The sequence below is a fragment of the Trichechus manatus genome, unplaced genomic scaffold (genome assembly GCF_000243295.1).
Source record: "Trichechus manatus latirostris isolate Lorelei unplaced genomic scaffold, TriManLat1.0 scaffold00208, whole genome shotgun sequence".
NCBI lineage: Eukaryota > Metazoa > Chordata > Mammalia > Sirenia > Trichechidae > Trichechus > Trichechus manatus.
The window spans coordinates 306,032-317,582 of NW_004444144.1; the positions used below are offsets into that span (position 1 = coordinate 306,032).

An 11,551-nucleotide genomic window follows, 5' to 3' on the forward strand; every position below is an offset into this window, starting at 1 on the left:
CTTGGCTCTTTCCTTGTCACCCTCATTTCTGTGAGTTAATGGATAGCACACAGACCATCACCTGATGCCAGGGAGTCATAACCATCATTATAAAGGTTTTTTCTTCCCCAGCTTCCCTCATCTTCCATTTGAAAACGCTACATGTACTAGTACAAGCTCTCAATGAGACAAGTACATTGCATCTACTGCAGCCACCCTGGAATAGCAAAACACGAGAAACTCCCTAAGTGTCCATTAATAGGGAAATTAAATGATGAAATACCATATAAAATGCACTCATTTAAAAAATGGGGATCAGCAGCCATCCAAGGCACAGTTGGTCTCTATTCAACTGGAGCAACAGAGGAAGGAGAGTCGGGAATAGGAGGAAGATATGGAATGATTTGCCTCCATAAACAACTGCCTCCTTTGCCATGAGACCAGAAGAACTGGATGGTGCCCAGCTATCATTACTGAACATTTTGATCAAAGATTCTATAGAAGAATCCTGATCAAAACAGGGAAACTGCAGAGCAGAATTTCAAATTCTCATGGACTTTCTGGAGCCATGGAAGCTGGCTGAACCCCTGAAACTATTGCCAAGAGTTCATCCTTGAATCTTGAACCAAAAATGTCCCCTGAAGTCTTCTTAAAACCAAACAGTAGTTTAACTAGTAAAGAATATTTCCCTTGAGCACTGTGCTCTTTCAAGATCTATCCATACGGGATCAAACTGACAACAGCAACTCGAAAAATTAGATAGGAACCTTAGGGGACAGCGAGTTTATATCAATACAGGAGGAACAACTCAGAAAAGGAGGGTGAGAATGGTTGCACAACTTGACGAATGTAATCAGTGTGACTGAATTGTACATATAGAAACTGTTGAGTTGGTGTATGTTCTGTGTATATTCTCAACAACAACAACAGAACAAATAAAATTTAGAAAAAAATTATATATATAAATACATATATATATATAAAACAAAAGTAAATAAAAGAATGGGGATCTACAGGTGCCAACACGGAAAACTTCCCTTCTTCTACTGTAAAGTAAGAAAGGTAAGTTGCAAAACAACATATGCAGAATACAATCTCATCCACAGAAAACAATGCCCAAGCCTCTGTTTGTGCGTGGATACTGTCACTCAGCTGTGACAGTGTTTTTTTCTGGAAAGTAAATGACTGTGAAGAGAGTGAGAGAGGGGGCTTTCCTTGTATTCGTTTTTCTATTGTCTCAAGTTTTTCAAGAACCCATCACTCTTGTAATTTACAAAAAAAACACTTTAAAAACATTTCTAAAACCATGTTCAATGATCGAGTAAGCATCTTGAATGCTTGGTGGAAGAGGGGCATTGAAATCAAAGTAGTGAAACACCCGTCAGACACTGGAGTCTGGACCCTGTGAAGGAGTTCAGTTCAGCCACCTCAGCTCAGTCCGTGCCATGGCGGCATCTGGGAATGGAGGGCACACCATGAAGTGGAACACGGTCCTCCCCAGGCAGAACTCACAGGTGGGGCAGGCACATGGAACAGACAATGCCAGGTGACCTGACTAAACCAAGCAGCAGCAACACCAGCTACACTCACCATGGGATTCAAACAAGGGGAGAAAGGGAGACGGGCAGGACTCTTAGGCTGGAAGTTCTCAGGACAGCAACAGGCGAAAAGCAAGAGGGCACGTGTGTGCCAAGGTCAGAAGAAGGAAAATTGCCTCCACTCAAGCATTCACCCAGGCCACACACATGCTCCTGCTGAGCAACCAGAGCTGGGGACAGAGAAACAGATGAGGCCCAAGTCAGACACCACTCCAGTGGCCCCAGGGTTTTAATAGGGGACATTCCAGGCAAAGGGGAACAGCAAACGCAAAGGCCGGAAGCACAGAGGAGCAGAGTTGAGATACCTCAAGCCCTGTGAGGCTACAGCGGCAGGTTCTGGAAAAGACAGGGGCAGGAGACTGGGAGGAGCCAGCACGCAAAGGCTCCTCGAGCCAAGCCAGGGAGTTGAGGGCCCGTCACAGTGACACTATCAGATACCCTCTAGGACAGTAATTTTCACAGCAGGGTGGTTGGAGGACTGGCCGGGAGAGAGACTGGTATGGAGGTTCTGGAATGGACCCAAGGCGGGAAGAGGCTGTGTGTTCCCAGGAGGGTTATCTGCTAGGAGAGGGACCTGATGGGTGTGGTCAGCAGAGGACTGTCCCCCTCCCCATGAAAGTCCTGGTGGAGGTGAGAAGGCCCTTCCTCGGTGGGTACCGGGACTGGCCGCTCTTCCCAAGTTCTAGAGAAGTGGGCAGGTCACTAACCCCTCTTCTTCTCAGCTGTCAGTACCCATTTTGCTGACAAAAAGCCTCAACGTGATAGCTAGCGTGAGAGACACCCGCTGAGGGCAAAGGAAGTGGACGCTCACTTCTCCATCCCTGCCCGCTCTCACCCTCACTTCTCGGAATCTTCCTTTAATCTCTCTTCGTCCTCTGTCTCTGCCACTCCCACAAGACAGCCATTTCTAAACCACTTCCAAGGCCTGTTTCCAAGCCCTTCTCATCCTCAGCCCGCAGTTCTCAACTGCCCCCGGCTGCCCCGCAAGCCGGCCTCGAAGGCCCCCATTCGCGATCTCCAACCCCCTCACCGGGCTGGAAGGTGACAACCGCGAAAAGGAGGGCGACTCTCGGCGGGGGCTTGGGTGACATCACATCCTCCGACGGCGAGATCGGGCGGCGGGCCGGAGGGCGCCCCTCCCCGCCCCCGCCGGCTCCGCGTGCCTGCCCTGGGTCTGGGATTGTCGCTGAGCTGAGCCGCGGAGGAGCGCGCCATGGCCTCGCCGGCGACCGCCCTGCTCCTGCAGCTGGCCCTTCTGCTCCGTGAGTTTACTACCCCGAGGAAGGCAGGCGGGTGAGGCTGAACGGGGCGCGGGGCTCCCGGCTCAGCTGGCTGCCTTGTCGCCCACAGACGCCGCCGCCTCCGCCGCCCAAAGGCCGAGTACGTTCAGGATGTCGCCGCTGAAGGTGCAGGGGACCCTGGGCAAGTCGGTGGAGCTGGAGTGCGAGGTGCTGCTGTCCAACTTCGCGTCGGGCTGCTCGTGGCTCTTCCAGAGGCCCGACGCCGCCACCAGCCCCACCTTCCTCCTGTACATCAGTAGCAGCCGGCCCAAGCCGTCCTCTGATCGGTACTCCGGCTCCAAGACCGAGAGCAGATTCAAGTTCACCCTGCACGACTTCCAGGTGGAGGACCAAGGCTACTATTTCTGCTCAGTCGTGAGCAACCATGCGCTGTACTTCAGCGCCGTCGTGCCGGTCTTCCTCCCAGGTGCGGGGCGCCGGGCGCCGGGGGTGGGGGACTCACATCTGAACCCATTCTTCACACGGACTACCGCTGTCGAGCCTCATAGCGCCCCTGGGGGCTGCTTAGCTACTGTTCCCATTTCACAGACGGGGAAACAGGCTGAGATGCGGCTGGCTGAGTAGGGACTGGAGATGGCTTTCTATAGCTGGCCAATTTGGCCGCGAGGTCGGGTGTGATGTGGTTCTGGGCACGTAACTTCAATGCTCTGAGCTGCCGTTTGCTCGGCGGGAAAGTGCAGGCATCAGCCCGAGCTCACGGGGCTGCTGCTTGGGCCCCGGTGAGAGGCTGGGTGGCGGGAGGAGGGTCCCGAGTGCCCGAGGCTCGGCAGAGCCCCGGCCGCCGCGAAGGGGTCTGCGCCAATCCGCGGCGGTTGCCACCCAGTCCACTCCTTTTCCCCTCTCCCGGGCGCTGAGTTCGCCGCCGCCGGCGTTCCAGCGCTTCTCAGGAGGCGCCGACCGGGCAAAGGCGCAAGGGTGGGGCGCGCGTCCAGAGCCGCAGCCAGACCCCCAACCACGCTTCATTGCTCCTGTAGAGAAGCCCGTCACGACGCTCGCGCCGCGCCCACCGACGCCGGCGCCCACCAAGGCGTTGCAGCCCAAGTCCCTAAGCCCAGAGGTGTGCCGGCCGTCGGCGGGCCGGCCTTCGGCGGGCGGCGCAGGTGAGTCGGGTGCGGGGTCTGCGGGCCGCGGCGGGCCGGGGGATGGTGCCGACAGCGGGGAGAGCCCCTGCCAAGGGCGGCCTCATCCTAGAGGTAGAGGCGAGGGCTGTCCAAGTGGCATGGAAGCCGAGACCCGGAGCAGGCAGCCGTGCCCAGGGTGGCGGGGCGGTATGGGAGGGTGGTAGGTCCTTTCCTAAATGTCAGCGTGTTCGATGTCGTCAGTGGACTCGAGGGGGCTGGGCTTCAGCTGTGATCTCTACATCTGGGCTCCCCTGGCTGCCACCTGTGCGGTCCTTCTCCTGTCACTGATCGTCGCCGTCATCTGCAGCCACAGTAAGTCTTGGAGAATCACGGCGGGGAGGGGTCAGTCCCGCTCACGGCCTTAGCGCTGCTTGCTCCAGATAGGCAACCCTTGCGGGGAAATGGGGTTGAGATTTCTGGGGCTTCCGAGCTGGGCCGCTGGGCCGCACAGTCTGTTTCTTGGAGAAAGAACGCGTGAAAGCCACTTCCCGCCCCACTTTGCACTCTCCCGGACGTTTTAAGGAAGGCAGAGAGCACACCATCAGGGTTTATGGCAAACGCCCGCGGGGGAGGGGGTCGCTGGTGGCCCTGGAATCCGTGCCCAGGAAGGTTGGGTCAAAACCACAACCGATTTGAGGTTTGCTCTGGCCTCCTCTCCAAACCTCTCTCTCCTTGTTTGAGCCCCAGATTAGGCCGGCAGATTCTGCACTGTTCACCTGCATCTGTTATTGGCAATTTAAAAAAAAATAACGTCTGGGAAGACCCCTGGAAAAGAAGCCCTCACCTGGGCTCTCAAGAGTTATAATCCCCAAAGGAATAAGAAAAGGGAAGGAAAAACCCTACTGGGGGGCTACTGGGGAGTGGAGAGAGTCACGTTTTCCTTCTTTTTTCTTATCCAGGGAACCGAAGACGAGTCTGCAAGTGCCCTAGGTGAGTCTTCTATGAGCCCTGGTCTGTTCTGGCTTCCAGAGAAGCAGCCTTTTCCAGAGGGAGTCACTGCAGGGTGCCCGGGGGACAGGGAGTGAGCTTAGTCCCTGAGCAAAGAGAGGCAGAAGGCTGGGCACGTGGCTAGGTCTTTGAGGAAGTCAAGGCCCTGGTAGGGCTGGTGGGGAAAGCAGTGTGGCTTCAGTAAATCTCCTCTTTATTTAGCCCATCACCAAAAACCATCTGAGTGATCCCACCAGTTCACCCTAGCTCCTCAAGTACCTGAGGTACTTGTTATCTGCGTCATTCCACGTGGGTTTTATTGTTTTCATGAGGAAAACTCCCTCTTCTTTTCCCTTCTTGACTGGTCTGGTTTTTTGAGGGACAGCCAGTCCTTTATCACCTGAACCAAATAAATAATGGCCTTGGTTTCTAATTTCCTTGTGCCAATGAAGGGCCTTGATCTGCTGCCAAGGACTGGAGTGGAGGCGTGAGGGGCCAGATGCAGGCAGGGTCAGACTAACCAGTAAGCATGGTATGCACGGGCTTAGCTGTATTTACTCACTAATCCGTAGTGCACAATTTCACATGGGTTTCACCACATATTTGATGTGAAAAACAGGTGAAATCGTGCACTACAGATTAGTTAGGAAGTGAATGTGCACCTTGCTTATTGGGTAATCCATCCCTGGCAGGGGCAATTAGCTGTCTATCGACTACTCCACCCAATCCAAGCCCTGGTCATTCTGAAAACACTCTAGGAGAAGCGGCTCCTCTCCTTGGCCCTGAGGCAGGAGGCAGCCCTACAGCAACATTCCGCCAGCTCCTTCTCAGAGGCCAGCACTGTGATGGGGGCCACGATCTCTCTGAATCTTCACAGCAACCTCCTGTGGTAGACACCGTGCTCCCACCTCCCAGATCACTGGCTCAGAGATTAGGAAACCTACTCAAGGTGGCAGAAGTGTGATTACACTCAGATTGTTGATAATAATGACCACTGGATGGAAGTCTACAGTATGATTAGTTACTTGTTTTGTATATATTTAAATTTCACGTTTAGTGACAACTTTAAGGTCGTTACAGTGACCTACATTTACGGAGGAGGAAACTGAGATTTAGAACATTTAGTGACGTGTCCAAGGCCATGCCACCAGCAAACAGCAGAGGTGCAACGTCCATCCAAAGCTCACGCTCCTTCCTGGGGGCTGTAGTGGGGGGCGGGAGAGCCTAAGGGTAAGCAACTAGATTCACTGGCTTCTTTCAGTAGGTGAAAATATTTCAGATTTTATACATCTGATTTGCATTTCTCACTCCTTGGTATTTCTCTGTAGGGATCCAAGTTCAGTGTCTTACACATGATTATTCTTAACAATGGAAGTGTAAGGACTTTCCAGTGCGTCTGTTGCAGATGATATACCACGGGGATAAAGTGTCTTTAAAAATAGAGAAGGATCGTTTAGCATTTTTATTACTTGGTGTGCAGATGGGAGATTTTGGAGTAGAATCATCTCTTATCTCCATCTTTTCTGAAAACTCTCATTTTGAAATGAATAATTGAGAATAAAATCCTGCCATGAAACACAAAGCTGTACAGACTAAGCACATTTGAGGAATCCACATGCCTGAGTTAATACACTGATGATCATGGGCAGTACAGCCTCTACAAAGAGGTTTTGGAAGACAGTGTGTATAGATATGACACTCAGGATGAATTCGCCATTTTAGCAGGCCCTAACCCAGTGCTAAAGTAACACCTATTTTAGTGTAACGTCAAGTTCGGGTTGTCAGAGGGACTTTTAGATAAAGTAGCTCTACTTGGCTGATGGTGGTGGTTGGCTGCCGTCCCTCCCTTCCCTGTGATGGGGGTGGTGGTGGTGGTGGGAGGGCTGAGAATCAGGTCAGCTGAAGAGTTTGGTTATCTGCCCCATTTTCTTGCCTCCAAGAAGCTAGACCGACTGGGTCCGTATTCTGGCTCAGGCACCTCTCACCCCGTGCCTACCCCTAAGGTTGCTGTGAGTATGACATGAGATAGTATGGGTAACGCCTTTAGCAGAGTTACCCAGGTCATTCAGCCAGTCCCGTGCTGGTGCCCCAGGGGACACATCCTTTTCAAAGGCTGTGGGGGCTGGGGGTTGGTCATGAGCAAATACTGCATTGAAAGGGCTCTTGCTGCAATGACAGTCAGCCACCTCTCTTTCAGGCCCCTGGTCAGGCCGGGAGGCAAGCCCGACCTTTCAGAGAAGTACGTCTAATACAGATACACGCCCTGTGTGTCAGCCACTACAGGACCTCAAACTGAGATCTGTCCTCACGAGAATGAGCAACCGCCCTTCCCTTTCAGCTTTCCAGCCTTCCTTCCTTGTATAGTCATTCCATTATTATTCTTTTAGTGGGAGTGGGAAAGGTTACTTTTTAAAAAATGTGTTTATTTTGATGAAAGCAAAATGAAACTATCATGTCTACAGTACACCACGAGGATCACAATACCACTGTACGTGTATATTGGGGTAAAGGGCGCAAAGGGGTGGCCACAGCCACTATGCGAGCTGTGTTCTCAGAATCACGCCGTAAGAGCTGGTGGGGACCTTGGCTACGATTCAGTCCAAACCTCTTCCCAGACCATTTTACGACTGAGGAGGCTGACATCCAGAGGTGAGAAGCAGCTTGTCCAGCATCACACAGAAAGTCAGGGTTGCAGCCAGAGCTGGGGGAACCCTTGACTCCCAGGTCGGACTCTTTTCTTCTCACCGCTGAAGTCTGTCTTCCGGGGGCCTCTGTCTCGGGGTGGGGGTTTGCGTCTCAAACCACAGGAAACAAGGATTTTGTGAGCACTTATGATACACCATTACTGTGCCCAGTTTCATAATGTAGTTGAACAATAGCAGACCTTTTATAGTCAAGCATGAAATTGTATACAGTAGGAATTCATAACTAAAGTGGAAGGGGTGAGTGAGCAGGTAATAGGAGCTGACTCTTGGAAAACGAAGCACTCCATCTCCAAAGAAAATGTCTGTGAAAACCCGTGGTACTGTTGCTGTGGTTAGTTGCACTCAAGTCGGTTCTGACTCATGGCGACCCCACGTGTGCAGAGAATTGCTCTACAGAGTTTTCAAGGCTGTGACCTTTTGGAAGCAGATTGCCAGACCTGTCTTCCTATGCACCTTTGAAATTCCTCTCCCAGTGCTTACATCACAGAGGGACCCAGGAAGGACAGACTACCCTTTTACAAATGAGTGGGGGAGCCCTGGTGTCACAGTGGTTAAGAGCTTGGCTGCTAACCAAAAGGTTGGCAGTTCAAATCCACCAGCTGCTCCTTAGAAACCCTATGGGGCAGTTCTACTCTGTGCTATAGGGTTGCTATGAGTCGGAATAGACTCGATGGCAACAGGTTTGGTTTTATGGGTAAAGTTGAACGGAGGGCCTTGTGAATGTCGAAACGTGAGATACCATATTCCAGAATCATCAGTGACATCTGAGTTTTGTAAAAACAGCCTGTGGTCTCCCGTCAACCAGCAGAAGAGACTCTGGTGAGCAGGCTGAGTGTGAAAACTACTGCCCTACACGTGCATTTCCTCTTTCATGGTGTTGTACAAGACCTAGTGGTCAATGGGAGAAAAAGCTCAAGTAGATACAGAAATAAGAATCACCCTTATTCCTATAAGAATCAGGTATAATCCATTGCTAATATTATTGTATATGCTCTTGATTCTTTTCCATGCAGGTATGTAAAATGTATGCTTTGTCTTTTTAAAAATGGGATTGCACCATGCTTTTATAAGTGGTTTTAATAAATAAACATTTATAGCATCCTTTTTAAAGGGTGATTAGCATCCCATATTGGGTTGTGACATCATTTACTTAACCAATTCTCTATTACCTGCCACTTAATTGTTTCCAATTTTTCACTACTATAATTACGCGTCTAAAAGTTTGCTGATGTCTTCGTTTCTTTAGGATAAACACCCAGAAGTAAAATTATCCAGTTAGTTCTCACTTTCATTCTGGACTTCCCGTTTTCTCATCAACCAAAACTTAGCCTCTTCTCACTTCACTTCCCTTCCTTTTGTTCTTTCTTGTAATAAATCAGAAAATCTGTGTTCCCGCACCTCTTCCCCCTTATTTACACCCATCTGTGGACACGTTCCTCCAAAGTGAGGCAGGTGAGACAGAAACTTCGTATCCACAGATGTGTCTGAATAAAGAACAGGCCTAGAAGATGGATCAGCACACGTGGGTAACCACCCCCACCCCCACCCCCCGCATAGCTTCTGAAGCTGATGAGCCGATTCATGGGCAATAATGACTGGACACACTGCATTTCACCCTGGCCCTTCTGGAGGTGGGGCTTTGAGCTGATGAGGTGGAATGTGTGTGGAGAGCATGGGGATTGCTTAGGTTCCTTCAGTCACACTCCAGAAGTGGCCACTATCCCTGAGAGCTGGCCAAATCATGATGGGACCAGTCGTGGAGGCTGGATGGCCTGTGCTGGCACAGATGCTAATCCTGCCAGTGGAGACCGACTGGGTTGTGTGGACAATACAGTCAGGGGGCTGTGGGCAAGGGGTGCGTTGTATAGCACTTGGGCTTTTGGAGAAAGGGCAGGCAGGCTTTGGGGGCGTTTAGGGAGGGGGCATCTACCCACATACACACTCTCTGCTACCTCCAGTCCTTGCTATAAAAGGAAAGGTTGGGGGTGGGGAGAAGAGAAAGGGAGGGAGGAAAGGACAGAAGAAAGAAACCGAAAGAAGGCTCTAAAGTGGGATGTTGAGCAAGTTGACAGAGACAGCCCTGCTCACTCATGGAAGTCTCCCCCCCACCTCCCCACCACATCAGAGACAGAGAGAGCTTAAAGGGCAGCACTCCCTCCCTCTCAGTCGGGAAGCTTCCGACAGATCATACTACCTCATTTGCACCCTCTGCCAAATGGGTCCTATCACAGTCTTGAAGGAGGTCCCAGCCTTGTTCAATAGAAGCGGCCCGGTGACCAAACGTGCAGCCCCTGGCGTCATGTTGGGGGTCATGCTGATGCCCAGAACAAGGAGGCTCGCGCTGTGTTTCAGCTGTGCCCCCCAAGTTTCCTATGTGACTTGTGGGCTGCCTTTTAACTCCTCTACACTTCTCTGATCATCAAAAGCGAGATTCTGACAGCTGCCTTTTGTCTACCACACTGTGGAGGAGGACCTAGATGTTTCTGGAGGGTCTCAGAAGCAAAGTGTCTCATTGTTATTACTCCTTTCAGCTGAGCGCCAAACATCTGCTGTATTTGGGTAGTTGTATTTTTACATCACAAGAGTCCTCTGCATCCTTTGCACAGGACCTTACGTTTTTATTTTTTTATTGTGATAGGTACATATATAAGGAGCCCTGGTGGAGTGACGGTTAAGTGCTTGGCTGCTAACTGAATAGTTGGCGGCGGGAGGAACCCATCCAGCAGCTTCGCAGGAAGAAAGACCTGGCGATCGGCTCCCTTAAAGATTACAGCCAAGAAAACCCTATGGGGCAGTTCTACTCTGTCACATGGGGTAGCTAGGAGTCAGAATCGACTTGACAGCACCCAACAACAAGTATTTATGTAGCAAAACTTTTGCCATTTCAACATTGTTTACAGGTACAATTCAGTTACATTAATTACGTTCATCACGATCTGCAATCATCACCACTATCCTTTTTGAAAACTTTCCATCACCCTTAACAAAAGCTCAGTGTCCCTTAAGCAATGACTCCGTCTTTCTCCCTCCTCCTTGCTGTTCACATTTTTATATGCATACTTTAAAAACATTTCTGTTGTTGTTGAAGTCAAATATACAGAGAATTGCACAAATCCTAACTATACAGCTGGATGACTTGTCATAAAGCGAACACACCCACATGACCAGCCGCAGGTCAAAGATAGAACTTCACCAGCTCTCCAGAAAACCTCACTCCCACGAACTTAATTTTTAACACCAAGATACACTGAAAGAACAGGAAATAAGAGGAAAAAGTACCGTGTGTGTGTAAGGCAGATGTGAAGGCTGAGAAACTTCCTATGAGACAAAGACTGGCTCTTACCCTTTCTCCTAAACCCACCCTGCTGACCAGCAGGAGGTGGTGCCCGGAGACCAAGGGCAGCTCAGAGCAGGTGCCAGGCTCTGAGGCCTCCCACAGAAGCAGCGCCTGGACTGTGGGCTCAGGGATCTCTCTGGGTGTGCGGTTCACCCCATTGCTGGGAAGGGTGAGGAGGAGTACCCCGCGATGGTTGCTCCCCCCATCATGGGAGAAACTTGTGAAGAATCTGGGCCAGGGCAAAACTAGGGCAAGGGCATTCCTGCCACGAGCGGCACTTCCTCTTCAACGTTCAGCTTAGGTGCTGGGGCCGCGCTTGGGAGGCTCCAGAGGGGGGCAAATCCTTACTAATTATTTTATACTCTGAAAAGATTTCACCTACCACAAATAAAACAGCAAGGAAGCATTTAGAGAGCAATCAGTATCAGAAAAAAATATACACTAGTGCTAGTCCTCAGGGCCGGATGGGGTGGGAAGGGGCAGAGGGGAGACACAGAAAATACATCTGTAGGCCACCAGGGTCTAAACACGCCAAAGGCAGACCGTGAATCTGGGCTCAGGGCTTGCTGGTGACCAACCCGTT

The 11,551-nt window shown here is 51.0% G+C and overlaps 1 protein-coding gene across 2 annotated transcripts; it reads left to right on the plus strand.

Annotated features, from left to right (window-relative positions):
* Positions 1-2,363: 2,363 nt before the first annotated feature.
* Positions 2,364-9,135, plus strand: CD8A (CD8 subunit alpha). Of its 2 annotated transcripts, none has more exons than XM_023742324.1 (6): positions 2,364-2,839; positions 2,928-3,284; positions 3,853-3,978; positions 4,201-4,311; positions 4,899-4,929; positions 5,619-9,135. In XM_023742324.1, the coding sequence occupies exons 1-6, from the start codon at positions 2,791-2,793 to the stop codon at positions 5,626-5,628; spliced, it is 684 nt and encodes a 227-aa protein (XP_023598092.1). In that variant the 5' UTR covers positions 2,364-2,790; the 3' UTR covers positions 5,629-9,135. The 2 variants fall into 2 exon arrangements, with proteins under 2 accessions (XP_023598092.1, XP_012414516.1); XM_012559062.2 differs by having other exon boundaries at positions 7,124-9,135.
* Positions 9,136-11,551: the final 2,416 nt, after the last annotated feature.